General features: G+C 55.7%; 4 protein-coding genes across 4 annotated transcripts in view; 3 read left to right on the plus strand and 1 right to left on the minus strand.

Annotated features, from left to right (window-relative positions):
* The window catches only part of phV39 (extracellular matrix glycoprotein pherophorin-V39), a gene marked incomplete at both ends in the record, with an annotated part of 3,216 nt that extends 2,281 nt beyond the window's left edge, over nt 1-935 (plus strand). The window contains 2 exons of the mRNA XM_002959294.1: nt 280-394; nt 872-935. Coding sequence (XP_002959340.1) covers nt 280-394; nt 872-935 — 179 coding nt within the window. The remainder of the gene's footprint in view (nt 1-279; nt 395-871) is intronic.
* Nucleotides 936-2,293: 1,358 nt separating this feature from the next.
* VOLCADRAFT_100780 (uncharacterized protein) lies at nt 2,294-6,757 on the minus strand (the record flags this gene model as incomplete). Its single annotated transcript, XM_002959300.1, has 8 exons — nt 2,294-2,538; nt 3,245-3,332; nt 4,385-4,591; nt 4,854-4,919; nt 5,275-5,307; nt 5,944-5,991; nt 6,371-6,400; nt 6,728-6,757. The coding sequence occupies 8 exons, from the start codon at nt 6,755-6,757 to the stop codon at nt 2,294-2,296; spliced, it is 747 nt and encodes a 248-aa protein (XP_002959346.1).
* A 1,575-nt stretch (nt 6,758-8,332) lies between these two features.
* Nucleotides 8,333-15,200, plus strand: pgm2 (phosphoglycerate mutase; the record flags this gene model as incomplete). The annotated part of the gene is made up of 7 exons (XM_002959295.1): nt 8,333-8,461; nt 8,899-9,009; nt 9,218-9,425; nt 10,004-10,155; nt 10,983-11,017; nt 13,294-13,520; nt 14,719-15,200. The coding sequence occupies 7 exons, from the start codon at nt 8,333-8,335 to the stop codon at nt 14,835-14,837; spliced, it is 981 nt and encodes a 326-aa protein (XP_002959341.1). The 3' UTR covers nt 14,838-15,200.
* A 932-nt stretch (nt 15,201-16,132) lies between these two features.
* On the plus strand, nt 16,133-18,648 carry VOLCADRAFT_100782 (uncharacterized protein; the record flags this gene model as incomplete). The annotated part of the gene is made up of 5 exons (XM_002959296.1): nt 16,133-16,308; nt 16,380-16,464; nt 16,945-17,588; nt 18,065-18,203; nt 18,439-18,648. The coding sequence occupies 5 exons, from the start codon at nt 16,133-16,135 to the stop codon at nt 18,646-18,648; spliced, it is 1,254 nt and encodes a 417-aa protein (XP_002959342.1).
* Between the last annotated feature and the right edge of the window lie 637 nt (nt 18,649-19,285).

A 19,285-nucleotide genomic window follows, 5' to 3' on the forward strand; every position in this document is an offset into this window, starting at 1 on the left:
GGCGCCAAGTCCGCGGCTTCCGGCTGACTCCTTCCGGCGGCACTCCCCGTTGGGCATCCACATCGTGGGGGCCTTCGGGGGCCAACCAGCTCAAAGGTGACTGAGCGTGTGTCTAGGCTTACATACAGGCGCGTGTGGCATTCGCGGATGATGTGCGCGTAGTAATAATTGCATAGAGTGCACATTGGGAATGTGCATTTGAGGGCTCGTTAGGCGACGACGTAACAGAACTGACATCGTGGCCCCAAACCCCACCACCTTTGAACGTCGTGCATGCAGCGACAAACATCAACTGGAGCTCGTCTGCGGCGCAAGGCGGCGAGATTTGCATTGAGCTGAAGAACACCACGACGCTGTCACAGCTGTGCCTGGGCGATCGACCAAACAATGCGTGGTGAGCGAGCCAGGGCCCCCTTGCGGCGTGTGATTGTATTGTCATGTCATGTGTAGCGTGGTTTTAAAGACCCATGCGCCATGCGTTGCGAGGAGTGAGTCCGTTCTTTGGTGGTTAGGTAAATAATTGGGGGCGCGCGCAGGCTACACGCACACACTTTAGCTTATGCAAATAATTGCTTCTGCGCCATGCTATCGGTTCACCGCCTCACCCTGTTGACCCCCATTCAAGTTTTGTGCATATGTACATGTACATGTACATCGGCGCATAGCATACATGTATAAATAGTTATTATGAGCCACGTCTGCTGACTCACGGTTACGTATGCGTGATACCTGCTGACACATTCCCTCGCATCCCTTTCTTGTCCCGCACGCACTCGTGTGGATCTACACCTGCTGTCTGGACGTTCTTGTCGTGTGTCGTCGTACACGATGGCCGATGGATTGACCGTACGATGATATGCCGTACACACAGTGTAATCAGTTTGTTCAACAAGAACCGGAAGTGCTGCCCGACCTACACCGCTGCGGTATCGTAGTGCTTGGTTCCTCGCTGTGTCAAAACAGCTATCGAATAACGCGTCGGTGGACATGTGGCGGATGCATGCATGTCCTCAAAGTAGACGATGAATGACCGTCTCACAGCAGGGTTCCACGGTTTAGGAGTCTGAAGAATTCGTGGAGTGATGGTATTGCGTGCGAGGTCTATTTGTTTGCAGGAATGGGTGCGATCGCAGGAGAAGTTGTTTTCGTGTGTGTGTGTGTGTGTGTGTGTGTGTGTGTGTGTGTGTGTATGTGTATGTGTATGTGTATATGTGGCACATCCATGTAGGGGTGTGTTGGCATGAATGCCTTTTTTGCGTTGTTCGCATTATACAAGCATAGCAGGTTGTCCTATTTGTTTGTCACGGACATTGGCAGCTATTGGGCCATACTTCAGGATGACGCGCAGTTGGACGTGTCTGGCTTCTAGGACCAGGAATGGTGGTTTGAAGTAAATACGTGTGCGTGATAATGTCGCCCTCGATCGATTAGGCTCAAGCACTAAATCAGTGGGATGAAGGGCTACCCGGCGCCCGGCGATTTCTTCCTCGGTGGATCCGCCTCTTTGGCAATTGTCAGCTATCGGTAGCAATGCAACTTGTGCGATGTCACCCTGTCCTATCGTACTTGTAACTTTGGTTTGGACATATGTCCCAATGGTCCACTCAATGATTACCACGCATCACCGCATGGGGCATTGCACAGCATTGTATAAGAACACATGTGCTGCTTGACGGCTCCAAGGCTGCAAAGTCCAGGAAGGTAGCTGAGCCAGACGTTAACGAGGGTGGGCGCCAACCAACTAGGAAAACCCTTGCGGAGACTTGGTGACTCCAGAGCCTCAGAGCAAAGTCCATCATGTCGTTAGTGGCTCTATTCAGGGCTCGCGGAGAGCTGATAGAAGCTGGGGAGAGAGACGGTCCTGGCCGTTTTGGTGCGTGGATTTTGACCAACCAAGGACGGAGGACTGAACAGGGTTGCATTTACTGCATTTACTGCGGTTTTGGTGTGAAAGCAACACAACGACAATGTGAGACACTAAGATTCTTTGCATGGACCGGACGGACACCTGGGTCAGGAAGGGATTTGCACCCCAGTTGCAGTACGGCAGCACTGTGTTGGTTATTCAACGGGGGACTAAGGGGGAGGAGCCCCCACCAGCCGCTTGGGTCAGGAGCGATCGATAAGCGACACATCACAAGACAAATGTGATCGCAAGCTTAGTTACAAAAACCTCGGCTACAAAGTTGAGGAAAAATCACTCGGCCTGTTAATGCCCCGCCTTTGCACCTGCTGAAACTCACACGGCCAAATCAGCCACTATATGCTACAGCCCCGGATGCTCTGGCCACGTTCAGGGCTGGATTGCAGGGCTTGTGGCGGTTGAGCTGGGAGAACCGCCATAAGGAGCCACTGCGGCGCCTTGCTGTAGGTGGGATAACAGGGTTTTCCGTAGTGACCAGTTAGGCCGGCTGTAGCGGTGGCACCCAGGGGCCGGCATCAAATATATGCTCCCCGTGTCGTACGGCGGTTTCTGGGCTGGGGCACTGACGCTGGGTACGGCGCCATCCGCTTTGGGACCGGTGGGTCGCATGGACACTACAGGAGGCCATGGGGCCATAGCGATGGGGGCAAAGGGGGGTGTACTGCTCACGGCCCCCCAACGGCGTTGCCTGTGAATCGCCATTCCCCCATCGGGACTTCACCCTCTTGTGTGGTGGGAAGTAGCGGCGCTCGAACAAGGCCGGCAACGGATGTTGCGGCAACCCCTGTCCCTTACATGTCTTGTGTGTCCCGCATACACGTGTGGTGCTCAAGGGGCCCACGGACACAGCCTCTCCACCCTCACCTCCGCATCACTGAGGGTGTTAGGTCAAGCGTCGTACTATCATCTCCCTGATCCCTGTGTAGACGCCACGATGCTCCCCATGCATTTCACTGCGTGTGCTTATAACAATGCATGACTGCTTAGCTCTCGGACTGTGGACTAGCTGGCTTGTAGTAGCTGGTACACAGTGCGGCACACATATCAACTACAAATCCGCGCGAAGCGCTCGATCAGTATCCCAAGAGGCCTTTTCAGTGGCCAGCTACTACAATTGGTATCGAGACCTTGTATACATACGATAACAGGATTGCAAACATGTACGTACATGTTTGCAATCCTGTTATCGACTCCAACGATCCACAAAAAGTGGATATCGGGATAGATGACTGTCATTGCAGGAAAACTCGAGTCAAAATGTAGCTGTGGCTGCCTGGGAAGACTCTGTGCCCGAAAACCTAAAGACATCTAGGCGCTTACGTGACGTGGACTGCGCACCCTCAGCCCCGGGGTAGGCAATGGTAGGCACAGGCTTGTGTATGGGGCCGTAAGGGCCCGAGACGGATCCCTTCAAAGGGGGGGAATGTAGTAGCTGTACATAGCATACGACACATACCAACTACAAATAATCCGCGAAGCGCATGATCAGCATCTCGATAGGCCTTTTCAGAGGCCGATGCGGTGTCCGCAGGCACATGTACACGTGTGTCCGTGTGTGTGTTCCTATGCGTAGAAAAGGCCGGGGGAGGGTTCAGGAATAGTTGGCTCGCTCGTTGTGATTATAAGGTGTTCACCCAGAATACTACATTTTGTAAGTTGGTGGGTGGGTGATGGGGAAGTAGGTTGTGCGTCATTGCGACGCAACGGAAGTGTGTGTAAATCTTGTAATACGTATGCGCCAGGTGAGGCTGGTGTCGTACCTCCGGGACGCGAGGGAACGGGCAACCCCTTCCATTTCAAGATGAGTACTCGTTAAGCTCTGCAACTGCATGGGTGCTGGTGGCTGTAGTGCTTCTGGTGCTGGTGGTGGTGTAGGCGCAACAGCCGTTTTGGCAGTATCAGCAGCTTCAGCAGCAGCTGCTGCTCCTCCTGCTCCTCCAATATGCATGTTCCCTCACCTCACATCATCTCGCGCATGATCTGACTACATATGCACACGTCTGTGCTATCTGCACTACCACCTAGCGTTCATGACTTTTACCCTGAGGCTCATCGTTGTCCTTCTTGCTTATCCCTTTGCCGCCTTCCCACGAAAAACCTTAAGCCGCGTCGAACTACTAACTGCAAAGCTTTCAGCTCATAACTAAAACTCCGCCCAATTCGGCCTCCCTAGCTGAGCCATACCCCTGCCACCTATCGAACGAACCCAAAGATTAAACAACCCTACAACAGAGCCCAGTTCATCACCTGCCCATATCACCTTGTTACGTTTAAACCGGTTCATCCTCTACGGATCCTTCCTCGGCTGCCTCAGCCGCATCAGTCACACCTCAGCCTTCCTTCTCGACCTCCATTTACTTTCGACCTCCATTTACTTTCCCGCGCCTATCAAAAGGATACGCCGCTGCGCCCTAGATACCCCGCTAGCGCCTGAGTGAAGCACATTATATATTGCCCCACCGCCGCAACGAGTGCCACCAACGTGCCCAGGACACCCCCCCCACTGTCACCGCCGCCAGCACCTCCCAGCAGGCGACCAGCGCCAGCAGGAGATGTGATTGTGGCCAAGGTCATGGTGCCCAGTGGCGGCGACTCCAGCTCGGCCCATGCCAGCGCCCCTATCGCCAGCAACAGGACAAATGACACGGCTGCCAGCAACCAGCGGGTCTATTTGGTTTCGTCGGTCGGATTGCGGAGGAGGGGAGGAAGGGGAAGGGTGCGAGGCTGTGTGGGATTTCTTTGTGTGAGCCATGGCCGTTGCACTCCTGGAGGGTAACGCAACTCAAGGAGTATAATATACACATACATGTCCCTAGGATTTTCATGGAACGACATTGGCAGCGGTCGGGGTGCCGTACATATGTTTGTTGGACCTAACCTCCTTCCATTTCCCCCCTTCCACCCCCTGCCGCACATGCAACCTGCCTACCAGCGTAAGCCGGCGTTCCAGCTGCTGCCTGCCATTCTGAGACTCCTTTGCGTCCTTCTCCGCCGCCTGCCGCCACCACCACCATCATTACCCGCAGAGAGGGCAAATTATCAAGTACCGCCGATACATGGCAAACATCCAGCAATTAGGGGCCCCGATGGAAGCGTGGGCAGTAAGAGTAGGCGAGTCGGCCATTTTACAGCCGTATGCAGCTTGTGGGTAAGTCAGAACAGGAATTGAATCTGGAACAATCCAGAGGCCCAACCGCAGTGCCAAGGTGCGTGTAAGGCTAGTCTGCAGGCCGCTTTGCAAGAGAGGAAAAGCGTTGATATGTGGTTGATGGGTGCCTCGACTGCCCAACTCTGTCACTGGCCGGGAGGGCGGATGGGCGGATGGTTTGGGGGGCCCGCGGGATACATACATCTCCTGTGGACCCGAACTGAAGCCAAAAAGGCTGCAGGCGCAGGTAGGCGCAGGTAGGCGCAGGTAGGGGCAGGTAGGGGCAGGTAGGGGCAGGTAGGGGCAGGTAGGGGCAGGTAGGGGCAGGTAGGGGAAAGACGAACCACGAATTAGTGAGGCTGATGCCAGGGCAAGAGTGTACCAGACGTAGAACTGACCAAAAGGCGTTCTTGAAGGCGGCGACCTCGGGATGACGTAGTGAAGAAGATGTCGGAAAACTACCTACCTAGCCGCCAAGACTAAAATAAGCCAGAAGAAAAGCAGTAATGCCAAGCCGTAGGTGTAGGGGCAGGTAGGGGCAGGGGCAGGTAGGGGCAGGTAGGCGCAGATAGGCGCAGGTAGGCGCAGGTAGGGGCAGGTAGGGGCAAGTCGTGACACTCTTCAGGATTACAGCTCTTTGTGGCCCTTGCAGCTCTCCAGATGCGATCAGTCAGATAGCCACAGCTCCAAGGCAGTTTGGCCATGTTGCACCTTACACATACTTTATAGCTTTCCTGTGAGCCGTCGCAGCTCCAGGACTGCCGTCCTGGTGTCCAGTTGCTGTCCATCACAAGAGCACCAGCACGCTAGGGATTGCAACCGTTTAACTGTCAACCAACCAACTCCCAACCGCCACATATACCGCACCTACCTGCCGCTTCACCTCCGCTTCCACCAGTCGCTGCTTCAGCTCAAAGACCTACAGTTGTGAGGCAACAGACCCGTGGGTCGCTCGACAACAGCAGACAAAAGCAGCAGCAGATTGTTTGTAGCAATCACTCGTTCACACTCGCAGGCTGACAGGCTGCATCTTACATGAACTGCACACACACACGCCGCCCACATGCACCTTTCGACACACACTTGCGCACATACATGGATTACCCCAGCTGTGCTCTGGTGTGGTGCTTCGTACGACGCTTCGTACGACGCGTCTCCTACCTCAACACCTCCCACCGTGCCCTCTACCATCCAAATACATCTCCACAATACACATTTGGGTGCAATGCTTAATCCTGGTCTGCTCTGCACTCCTCAACCCTCAACCAGCAACTGTCAGAGTCCAACTTAGGACGCACCTGGCCCTGGAGCTGTTGCATCCTACCCATCTGGTGGTTGGTGATCAGCGGTTGTCGGTTTTGGTAATGAGCAGTTGGCAGTGGTTTGGGCCATGATGCGGATAAATGGCAAATGGGAAAAGGGTTGCAAACATGGACTTGGACTTGCTGCGTATACGCATTAACCGTGTCAACTGTCACCTTGGCGACTACATGACGGCACGTACGCAATGCCGTAGTGCTGGACGTGCCACCAACTCACGCCGGGATGCCCAGTAGGGCACCTTCCGTGGGGCTGCAGACACATAACGGCCTAAGCGACCCGGAGTCATGCAAGGTGAACCACGGTTTAACCATCCCTCGCTAGCTCGTCCTCACCGTCACAATCGTCCATCCGAGCCATCCCATTGAAACCACGGGCCCATCATACTGCCCGGGGCCTTAAAATATGTGATCTAAACACTACTGCGATATACGAATGACAACAACGACGACAGACTATTTAGGCGGATTACAAAACTCGGCGCCAGTCGCGCCCAAGTGGCTCACGTCATCGAAGCCGTTCGCGCGACTGTAGCTGTTGCCAAAGCCGGCTCTGCTGCTACTGCTGCTGCTGGCAACCACCGCACTTGTAAACGGCTCCAGAGAGGCCCCCCGCCGTTGGGGTGGGGCACCTGGCAGCAGCTGTAGCGACAGTAGTGGTGGGGTTCGTGGGACGTGAGAGCTGTAGAGACCTTCCCCACTGTGGCTGCGATAGGTCGCAAAAGCTGACATTGAAGCTCTAGCGCCACCGCCGGCGCGACTCCTTGACGGCGATCCAGGCGTTGAAGAAGTCCGCAGGCACCGCGCTCCTGTTCCTCCTGCTGCAACTGCGCCCGCCGTCGCCGCTGCTAATGATAACGGAGAATTCGCGCAGGACTGGCATTGTGGTTTCTTCAGAGTAAAGATGAGGTTTGGCATTTGCATCGCAGTAGCCATGCTGAGGCGCGTCATCGGCCCGACTTTATGAAGCTCTGGCCCAGAAAGGGATAGCTGCCGACTGGAATCCTTGCTCAGCAGCATGTTGCTGATTACTTGCTTTTGCAGGGAATACTTGAATTTGTATGTTCAGGGAGTAATTGAATTTGGATGGTCGACAAATCGGACGTAGCTGTGAATGCAAATGTAAGCCTTTCGGAAAGAGTCTTGGCGCTGCCATAAAGATGCCCCGCAGAAGAGGAATAACGTGAAGCCACAAACATTATCTGCCTTCCTGCTAGACTACGCGCGACGCGTTCCTTAGGCCAAGGTTGGACCCTCGGGTCACTTTGGCATGAGGAGGCGAATCGTCCACAAACCTTCGCCTGCTGCTGGCTGCATATTAGGTGTTAAGATAATCTATGTACACATATTGTTGAAACTTCGGGCAGTCAGGAGCGAACAATGGAAGCAGGTTGACGGACGGCGTCCCAGCGCCCTAGGGCGACAGCAGATAGGCATGACAGTTGCGCCGGAAGATCGGTGACGGCTGAAAGAGATTACACTGTAGAGATACTGGCGGCCTGAGGCAGAGGCTGTTGTATACATGCAGGAGCTATACTGGCACTTCGCCATGTTCTGCGCGAAACGTCAACGTGCCATGATACGCCAGAGTAGATTATCCATGGCAGGTAAAAAATGAGGCGGATTTTTGCGTGGATAATTCCACAATCCAACAGGAGCCTGGCGGTCGTTGCTGTTTTAACCGAAAGAAACCGGTAAAATCCAAATCATCCGACGGACAGCTTTAACGTAAAGTCTGGTTAGCTTTTATCACATCTGCCAAGCCATGTAAATGGCTACACGCTCCGAACGGAGAGATGCGCAGGACTTGCAGGTAACATATTTGTACAATGTTTACGGATCAAATCCCGCTTCTTGCTACGCGTGCAACATTAATGATTCCATAAAATCTTGGAATTAAACTATTCTTGCCTGTAGAGGCGGCGGAAACTCCTGGGGCGAATGGATTCAGCAGCTGCGACAAACGTCGTGCTAGTGCGACACGGCCAGACGAATTGGAACGCGGAAATGCGGCTTCAAGGCCACATGGATCCGGAGCTTAACGAACAGGGCCGGCAACAGGCAGCGGAGGTTCGTCGTGGGCATACATGTGCCAGAATTGCTCGCGGTACAACAGCGGGTGAATGGGCGGGGTCCTTAAGCAGCTGCGCTTCAGGTAGTTCCGGTTGTGCGGCAAACCTGATTCGCGAATTTTGCTGCTCTCATGAAGGCGCGCGCGAGCTCGAATGTGAGGATGTCAAAATGCGGCATCCTCGGCCTGCCCACGTTATCTAAAAGCTACCGGATAGTTATTATCCGGTAGAAATCCCACACAGGAGTGCCACCCCCGGATGTCCCAGAGGTCTGGTGCACTCTGGTCCCCGTGACGAGGTGATCGCCCTTTGCTCCTCATTTCCCCCTCGTGGACATTCCTTTGCGATGTCCACCCGACCATACCTTAAAACATCTACCCAACATACCCCAACAACATCGACGTACCCCTTCACGACGGCAACCCCCCTCCCTAGCTGGCAGCGGCGCTGCGGGAGGAGCCCTTTGATGCAGTCTACAGCTCGGATCTCAAGCGGGCGTTACAAACCGCCGAGGCCATCGTAGCTGGCAGGCCGAGCGTTGTACAGGTATGTACGGCATAACAACACATTTTCCATGAAAAGCAGCTAACAAAGCAACCAGCCAACAACCGGAGCTCCATACCTCACTTCGATTTCGCTGCATCATGCATCATTCCTATGCATGTGCGTGCGTGTGTGTATTGGAATCCCCCGCTCTGCCTCCGTTTGCGCAGCGCGCCCGTACCGCCGCCGTACCCATGCCGTACATCCGCAGATCCATACAAGCATAGCGCTTCGTGAGCGGGCGCTCGGGGTGCTGGAGGGGCTGACGATGCGCGAGGCCGCTGTACGGCAAAGTGACGCGTGCCGGCTTCTTCGCGGCCAAGACGAGGACACAGCGCTCCCGGGCGGCGGTGAGAGCGTTAACGCGATGCGGCGGCGGGTGGTGGCGGAGATTGACCGAATCTGTTCGGAGCACCCCGGTAGGTGGGTGGGTGGGTGGTGCTGCGGACGCTGGTGAGTGCCTGGGCGAGCGGGAACCTGCTGTCTCGATAGGTGTGTTTTCACTTCACTTCACTTTATTTTCACTGGCGGCGGGGAAATATGTACATAAGGCACCAGTAGGTCAAGCAGAGGAAAAAGACGGTGTGCAGTTGCAGGTGTGCGAGTGCGAGTGCGGGTCTTAGCATGTGTGTGGATTTGGCAGAGAGAGAGTGTGTGTGTGTGTGTGTGTGCGCGCGTGTGCGTGTGTAGAGTGTGTGTGTGTGTGTAGAGTGTGTGTGTGTGTGTGTGTGTGTAGAGAGAGAGAGAGAGACTGTGTGTGTGTGTAGAGAGAGAGAGACTGTGTGTGTGTAGAGAGAGAGAGAGACTGTGCGTGTGTGTGTTCCACGCCCCTGCAGGTGGCAACAGGTGGTTGATTCAAATGCCCGATTGCCAGGCGCAGCAGCGCTGTCGTGTGGGTCGTTAAGCTGATTCTTTCGTGGCTGATGCCCATTTTTGCCCGTGTGTAGCTAATGTACGGCTGTATTGCAATTCCCGCGTACGAATGCGGACGCCGCAGGCCGCACGGTGCTGGTGGTGGCGCATGGCGGCGTGCTGCATGCGGTTTATCGGCACGCGGTTGGCCGTGTGTACGGCGGCGCCATTGCCAATGCCTCCCTTCACCGGTTGCGGGTGCAGGGGGGCGTGTGGGTTCTGGTCGAGTGGAACGTAGTGAGCCCAGGAGTAGCAACACCAGCAGCAGCAGCAGCAACAGCAGCCGGGAGCTTCGGTGGCGGTGTGGCGGAGGGCTGAGACACCGAGGAAGCTAAACGCCGTGGAAACACCATGGCAGTTAGTTGGTTGGTTGGTTGGTTAACCTCCTGCAGTTAGGAAGTTTGAACAGGTGGCGAGATTTTTCAAGCGATCCTTCCTGTAGAGGTAATTTGTATCTCTGGATGAGTATCGTGATTTTTAGGGTTTATGAGGAAGTTTGGGAAATTGTGTGTTGAGGCGGAGGGTTTACGGTGTTTTCGGAGCGTGCGTGCATGGGGGGGGGCGATGCGGGGTTGGTTTCCCTCGGTAGGGTTCAGCGGGAGCGCAGACCCCGATAGGATCCCGATGTGGCCCAGCTGCCGCAGTGGGTTGAGTGAAGTGGGCGGGTGGACTCCACGTCGGGGCTCTGGGACGAGGGGAGTAGGGGAGGCGAGCGGTAAACGAATGGGTGTGTGTGCAGGAGGTAGGGGAAGGAGGATGGGGAAGGAGGGATGGGGAAGGAGGGGAGGAGGAATCAAACGATGTCTATTCTTAGCGCCCATCCATTCTTTGGGGGAACAAAACAAGGGAGAGTGTGTGACAGGGGCGTGCGTGTGGTGACCAGGCGCTCCATGATGATGATGATGATGATGATGGTATTTATATTGATGGTGGTGGTGGTGGTGTATGTGCGGTCTGGTGTCAGGATGTGTGTGGTTGTTACAGTGGGCTCCAGATGTGTGCAGTGAGCCGCAGGGCGATGATGGCGGCGGGGGCGGCCTCTACTGAGCCCTGACGTGATGCAGCGGCTGGTGATGGCATTGCTGGGTACCATTGCTTGGTGAGGGGAGTTTATGCGTATGTATACGCAAGCGGCACACACACATACATACACATACACGCGCGCGTGCATGTAGACCGATCATTGAAATATGTTTCACAGTCGCAACGTCGATTTACATGACGCGTACGACGTAATGGAAATTGCAGCAATCTATCTGAGCGTGCTGGTGTGCAAGACTGTATGCGGCGTTTGTGGAGAAGCTTTCCGCAAGGGGTACGGTCAGGATGTTTGTGTATCGTTCTGGAAGGGAAACGGGAATTTATAATGCAACAACTGACGACGAATGCGGGTGGGGCCAAGGCAAACCTGGTACTACAACAACAGGCGGGCCGGGCCTTATGTTTTTTCCCGCTGGGGACACACTACCTTACGTATGTATGCATGCATGTATACATGTATGTATATACGGTAATAGCGTTCATGAACTGATAAAGTGCCTCCTGGAGGACGCGCTGTGCTTCAATTTCAGCTGCCCCTCTTTCCCGTGTTGATTTTGGTTGTTATTGTTGATGCGAAGGGTTGCCGTGTCGCCCTGTGGCCTGTTTGGGTAACTTGTCAGACTATCGTGAGTGACAGCTGAGGCCGGTCTGAGGTCGTATGTTAGACTGAGTGACAGCTTTGGACCTGTCTCGGGAGGCCCGTCAAAACGGCTGTTAAGTTCTAGCGTACCGGTAGCTCTCGTCCTTTGGGATAGGCTTTCCAAGCCTTTATAAGTCTCTGCTGTTTATCGGTAACAGTACCTCAGATTCACACGTTTACGCCTAGGCAAAGGGGCTTTCGGTGGTAGGTCGCGGATCTCCCGAATACGTGTAACGGCTAATGTCTCCTTAGTCGTGTCTGCTAGGTCCCTGTGAGATAGCGTCTCACCAACAGGTTATGAGCCCCGGGTAACGGTTCCCGGCGGTTACTATCTATAGTTGCTTTTAGCTTGAGCAGGGAGGCTCGCTAGGCAAGCGACATGGGAAAAGGGTGTAAGACCGTCCTCTTAGCGGACGGGTCTAACTACTCACAGTGGCTAGGAGACTTCAGTGATTTCCTTGCTACATCTAAGCTGCGGAGCTATATGACCAACCCGTCGCCACCGGGACGCAATGCGCAAGACGCTCTGGAGGAAGATGCCCAGGCGCTTGGCTACCTGCGTCTATCCTGCGAACTGCCAGTAAAGCAGTTGCTCAGGAACTGTCAGTCGACTCTCGCCGCCATGCAGCTCTTACAGCTGCAGTTCCGTTCTGCCTCTCAGGCCCGGCTTAGCCTGCTAGAGCCGCAGAAGCAGCTGTACATGCGCGACGACGAGACGACTGCTGACTTCATTCAGCGGGCGGAGCAGCTCCGCAGTGACATTATCTCGGCGTCATGCGTCATGCAATTCTCCACGGTCTGCCTCCACAGTACGCTATTACTGTAGAGTTCGCGATGTATTTGCCCAACTTGACTACCCCGCAGCTCGTGTTCATGCTGCGGGAGAAGGAGAACAACCTGAAGGCCCAAGCAGTCAAGTCCGGCCTGGTTGGAGCTGTTGGCCCTGGTCGCACCGCCCGTGGAGTCCGCGGTGCTGCTGGCGCCTCGGGCGCCACGGGGGCCAACGACACCTGCCGCTACTGTGGACAGCCTGGGCACTATGTCCGTGAGTGCCCCCTTAAGCAGGCGGACGTGTCCGTAGGCCTCTACCGCAGCAATGCGTTTGAGCAGCCACGCAGCACTGGCGCCGGCAGCAGTGGCAGCGGCAACCGCCATCGTGATGGAGGCGGCGGAGGCACCAGCGGCGGCAATAACAGCGGGGGCGACAGGACGCGCGAACGCGGCCGTGTTAGACGCGGCAACGGCCGCCGCAGTGGCAGCGACACTGCTGGCGGAAGCAGTGGCGGCGGCGGCGGCGGTGTAAGCTCACGCCAGAACCGTGCCACGGTGCTGGTCGTTGATGGCAGTGGTAGCAGCTCACGTGTTGTCCTAGACTCTGGTTCGCCTTGCCACCTTACAGGTGACCGCTCGCTGTTGCATAATTACGTTCCTGCCGGCGCGCCCAAGCAAATTAAGTGGGGGAACAACCAGCTAGCCGACGTCATGGGGACAGGGCAGCTACTCCTACGGACGCGCGATGGAGAAACCGTCTTGCTACGCAACGTGCTCCATGTCCCCAGCTCGGGACTGACGCTCATGTCTGTCGACCTTCTCGTGACGCGCGGCTGCTCAGTCACGTTCGGCACGGACAAGTCAGGCCGCCGGTTCTCGCGCGTAGGCCTGCCGCACGGCGGTTCGTCTATCACCGCGTGGAGCGAGCGTGGGCATTACGTCAGGGACGTGGACCTTCTAGCGCCGACCAAACGCGCCGTCAGTGCGCTCGGCGCTGCGGAAGTCAGAGCCGGCGGAGGTAGCAGCGCTGGCGGATTTGCCGCCGGCGCCAGCAGCAGTGACGCCGGCGGAGACCAGCCGAACGGCGTCAGCAGCAATGATGCTGGCGGAGACCAGCCGAACGGCGCCAGCAGCAGTGACGCCGGCGAAGGTCAACCGGACGGCAAACTGCAGGATAAGCTCAGTCCCCGCGCAGAGGCGGGAACCTACCTTGGACCGGAGCGCGGCACGGCCGCCCACCGCGTCCTCATCGACGGCAAGGTGACTGTTAGCAGCGATGTCACCTTCGATGACGACCTCGGCGGCCTGGCGTCTCAGCGGGCGGGCACCCCCTTCAGCGCCAGCCCCGCCCGTCCTGGCGGCAACGACCCCGTCGGCGGATCTACACAGCCTGTCACACCGCCGATTCAAGTGGACGCCCCGCCCCCAGTCAACCCAGCGTCCGCTCTCCGCCCTAACACTTGCAGTCAACGGCAACCGCTGCACCCGCCGCTGGCCCCAATCAGTGCGGCCGACAACAGCTGCGGCGGCGGCGGAGATTTGGGTGGACTACCGCTGCTTAGTAAAGCGTCGGGTAGCACAGATCGCGCTGACTTTAGCGTGCCTGACAGCAGTACTAACGGCGGAGGCAACAGTGCAACCTCCCTGCGGGCACTTCTGGCTGTGGCAGCGGCCAGGGGTATGACGGTCCATCAGGTGGACGTCAAAACGTGGCGGATGTCAAAGTCCGTCTACGATCTCAAGCAAGCCCCGCGCTGCTGATACGAGAAACTGGTGGCGGTGTTGGGCAAACTAGGCTATGGGCCGTCTATGTCCGACCCCGCGCTATTCGTCAAGCGCGGGTCCGACAGCTCAATCTATGTGCTCGTGCACGTTGACAACATGCTGGTGGCGGCGGACAACTTGCAATTGGTCACGGCCGCCAAAGCAGCCATCACCGGTTGCTTCGCAGTGTGTGATTTTGGATAAACACGCTCAGCCTCGGCAACAACCCCATCACGTCGGTGCGCTCCAAGCACATCGTCGTGCACCACCACATCGTGCGCGAGAGGGTCGCGCGTGGTGAGGTGAAGCTCAGCTATTGCACCACCGACGACATGGTGGCTGACATCCTAACCAAGGCACTGGGCGAGGTCAAGTTCGTGCGCTGCCGCACAGCGCTGGGCGTCACTTAGACCGCCAGAGGAGGAGTGCTGAGGGCTTTGAGGACTTGTTTTGAGCTAGACTTTAAGGGGGTGCTGAGGGGGCGTGAGCAGGCGCCCGAATGGGCAGGTTAATGCCCGAAGGGGCGCCGTAGGCAGTGCGTTTGGTGTTGTACGGCACTGTTTTCCCTGTTTGTGTTTGTACAGCAGCGCCAGACCGCATAGCCATCAGGCTGAAGGCTGGCAAGCTGCGTTTGTATCTGCTGAGTGTTGAGCAGTCGGCCTGGACCGCGGACTTGTCGGCCGATCTAGCTCGTCGGTACTAGCAATTTGTAGTAAGGCCCCTAGTGCGACACGAGGGGGCGTGTTGATGCGAAGGATTGCCGTGTCGCCCTGTGGCCTGTTTGGGTAACTTGTCAGACTATCGTGAGTGACAGCTGAGGCCGGTCTGAGGTCGTATGTTAGACTGAGTGACAGCTTTGGACCTGTCTCGGGAGGCCCGTCAAAACGGCTGTTAAGTTCTAGCGTACCGGTAGCTCTCGTCCTTTGGGATAGGCTTTCCAAGCCTTTATAAGTCTCTGCTGTTTATCGGTAACAGTACCTCAGATTCACACGTTTACGCCTAGGCAAAGGGGCTTTCGGTGGTAGGTCGCGGATCTCCCGAATACGTGTAACGGCTAATGTCTCCTTAGTCGTGTCTGCTAGGTCCCTGTGAGATAGCGTCTCACCAACAGTTATGAGGTTGGACGGGGGGGGGGAGATAATACTTGGGCTCACAGTTGGTCTGTGGAGCACTCCCTTGTTCAGTACGAGAGTTCTTGATAAATTGCTTCGGGGCTTGATGTGTGGTGGCGCTGGGTAGTCCCAGTTGTTGGGGAGCCATCACGGTCAATGCCTCGCACTTGGTTTATGTCCGCTTAGTTGGTCACCAGAGAACTGTTATCCCAATTTACATAAGCTCTTGTGATAGCTTCCTGCTGTGAGACAATTGGAGGGACTAACGTTGCTTGCTCAGGCATCCGCTGACCCTGGAGCTTTCGTGGGAGCAAACTTCTGTTTCATATCGTCTCCTCCTGGAATCAATCAATTAAATTTACGAAAGGTTCCTTACATGAGGGTCCGCCACCGTATTCGGGCCGGGAATGGCAGGTCCTGGGGTTTAAAACGCGTGCTTAGGGAATGCAAGCAACCAGCAAGCGCTTCAACTGTTCCTGCTGCAATACCTTGGGGTCTGCCAGGCTATTAACGTTTGGCGTGGGTTTCAAACGAATCATTTTCCTGTGCTTCGGAGCCTGATTCCTCGGCCATGTGTTTTGCCAAGAAAGCAGGCATATGTAGGTAAAGTGCTGCTCGAACAATTGTGGTATGGTCCGCTTCGAAGCGCCGATGAAGAACGCGAGCGTTACCTTCAATGGTAGAGCAGCCGTGCAGAGTTTTATCGTGAATGTATGCCGAAGAATTCCTCAGCTTTCTACAGTATAAAAGACATAATAGTTTTCATTAGTATTCCTCCGCGAACAAAACACCCAAAATGTTGTTAGGGCTCGACACCACGGAAGACCTTGCAACCTCTCCCTTCATTGAATTAGGTTGCCCCTTTACTTTATATGAAGCATTTAAAATGGCATTGCTCCTACCTCTCTTGCCGCTGCGTATTGCCATCGGAGGGCTTGCACTCGTAGCAATTGCCATTATTAACAGCCTTGCGGCCTGGAATTGGCCACCAGAAGTCCCACTTACACCATGGCGGAGGCGCATAGTGGTGCTAAGCAAGGAGCTGGTCGTTATCACCCTCTGGTAAGATGGGGTTGTGACGGATTATGAGCCGGGACATCCCAGTTTCAGTTGGCAGGTTTCGCCCCCGCCAGGTGCCTTGGGTTCCGCATTCGAATCAGAGGACGGGAGAACATCAAAATTGCGGAGCGCCTTGGAGCCGTCGCCGTTTTCAATCATGTAGGTTAGTGCGAAAGCGGCGATGCCTTCGCCGCATGTTCTCGCCCAACATATTCACGCCATCGTGCTTCCTGCATACACATATATAGCTCATATGATATTTGAAGGCTTTCTTCCGTGCGTCGCGGGGACAGGCCCAGAATTTGGAAAAAAACTAATAGCACCTGGGCCTAAAACGCATCCTTCCACCAGCACCGACGGCTGCTGCCTCATGGGTCTCACTCCGGCTGCTGCAAGAATCTTGAAAACCAATCTACAATACCCCTCAGATTCTTGCCATGCTTGCCAACACCTCTTTTCTGCACGGACCTGTCCACCTCCCGATGAGTGGCAGGGGTTTTCCAAGCACAGATCAGGGCATTCTCCTCTCCTGGTAAATAAATTACTAGTCTCCCTAAACAAAATCTTTCACTCATAAGCACATTCCGCAATGCCCTCCCCCCCCCTACTGCCCGCCGACACCTCAACAACGGCAACAAGGTTTCCTGGGTGGATGCGTTCGTGCTGGTGTGGCTGATGGCCCCCTCTGGTATCAGCAAGGAGAGCAACAGCCGTCTCCCGGTCCTTAGTCAGGCCGTACGGGCGTTACAAACCGTCTACATCCCGTACAATAAGTTGTCCAAGTCTGCGCCCGGATCTGAATCGGCAGCGGCTCCTGCTGCGGGATCTTCCGGTGTCGCAGTAGCAGACGCTGTGGCCGATGCGGCCAAGGAGCCGTCGGAGGCCAAAAAAGCGCGCCAGGGCGCTCCTCTAGCAGCGGCGTGGACGTCCGGCACTATTGCCGCTTGTGACGGCGACGGGGAGTCATGCACTCGACAACGCCAGGTCATGCTCGACCACAGTAGCAACCCAGTTGGCAGCAACAGGCCGTGCTGCAGCAACGAAGACATCGCCAGGAGCAACAACATTCACAACCGTCACAACCAACATAACCAAAAAGCAGTAGGCTCCAGGGTGACGGAGGTGCTGCAACGGCGGGTCAACCACCCATTATACTGCAAGTCAGGTGGATTCCCCATGCTGGTGATGGCGCCGGAGGGCACAACCGCCAACGGTCGCTGCCTGCTCAACTTTCGAACGGGAGCCTTTGTGTTGCGGCGGCCGGTGCTGCCTATATGCTTCCGGTGAGTGAGCCGGTCAGGTAGAGAAGCGCGTCCGCCTGCTTTCCTGCTCGGCTGCGGGTCTGCTCCTACCCGGCAGGTGCGCCGATTATATGTTGTATTGTGTTTTCGCTCCGTAGCGTGGACTTATTCACACCAGCGGTTCACCGAGGAGTCGGGGTGCCTGGATCTTCCCTCATTTCATCTTCTCCCCCGTGGCTCCCTGGAAGACGCTGGAACTATAGCAGCTGGACGCATCGCGTTGACTGTTCTTGATTGTTCCCATGTTGACCGTAGGGACCGGCTGGGAATAGCGCGCGTTGAGTCAGGCCGGTGTTGCTGTCGTTTGCCAAGTGGAAAAGCCCTGACCTAGATTTTTGCAAATGGTTCTGTTTCAGGAAAAGTAACATCTCCAAGTTTTGACTTGTTATCTGGCCAGCCATGCTTTGGGCCTTTTCCTTTCTGCACGATATGAATTTGAATGTTTGGATGTTGTACAGGTTCCGCTGGCGCGCACTCAATCCGGCGTGGACCATTCATAACGAGCGCTGGCATTTCCTGCGTCTCGTGAGCCAGTTCCGCAATGATCTGGAAGTTGAAATTTTGCCCCCGTACAAGCCGAGTGAGGACGAGCTGCAGGTGAATGATCTTGTTTTTGGTGCTGCCATAAACTAGTATGCATGCGCCGCTGAGCCTGTGGCTTCAATCTGAGTGGTGTGCAGTTTTCGGAGGCGGAGAGATTCGGAGACAAACGACGGCAATTGACCGTTGACTATCGGTTACCGATTAACGGAATGGATCATGTTGCAGCCAAAACATTACCCAAGTCGCCAACCTTTTCATCCATAATTTTTACGGAATTGCATCCTTGCAGGATCCACGGCTGTTTGCATCCCATGTACGGCGTCAGATGGCTGCCGTACTTGACGTACCTATGGTAAATGTTTCGCATGATGACTTCCTGGCGCTTCGAAGTCGAGGAATTGGAGTCAGCTGGGATGGCCGACGTCTTACATTCCCTAGTGGTGCTCGCGGCAGCACTGCCGCCGCCAGCCCCGGTAGCGCGGTCTCCCCCGTCGCTTAAGGGGGCCGGCATGCGTGCATGCATGCCGTGGAGTGAATAGCTGCAAAGGCATGGGGATTGGAGGATTGCGGTGCCCGGGAGTGGGTGAATGTACGGCAAAGGGAGGTTGTTGTCGTACTAAAGGAACGAACCTGGAGGCAGCCAAGAGGGTCAGGCTCGGCGGGAGGCAGCGAGGGAAACGGACTATGGTGGCTATCGGCGCGCGAGTGCGGTGTGTAAGGGAAGGATTCGCAAACAGCGGACGTCTACAAGGTAGGAGTGAAGGAGGTGGGGAGAGGGCAGATGAAGAGCACCGCCACCGCCGCAAGTGATTGAGCTTCTAAGTTACTCGTGCTTTCGGGTCCTTATGATCGTGTTGTATCATCTAAGAATGGAAGGGATGCAGCTGGAGGGGGTTCCTTCTAGTCGTCGGCAGACGTACGACGCGTCCTAAAAACTTCCGGGTGGATTTGGGGGAAGGAAGGTGAGGGAACTTTGCCCTGCTAGCCCTTCAAGAATTATCCTGCTGCCACTCGGGGCTGAGGTTCTCGCCAGACGCCTCCAGAAACTGGACTCGGTAGCTGTATCCGTACATGTACAGCTGCTATACGGCAGTTGCTCGGAGCGGGACGGCAGCCCCCCAAAACCTGTGCGCTCG

This window comes from Volvox carteri (assembly GCF_000143455.1).
Source record: "Volvox carteri f. nagariensis unplaced genomic scaffold VOLCAscaffold_156, whole genome shotgun sequence".
NCBI classification, from domain to species: Eukaryota; Viridiplantae; Chlorophyta; class Chlorophyceae; order Chlamydomonadales; family Volvocaceae; genus Volvox; species Volvox carteri.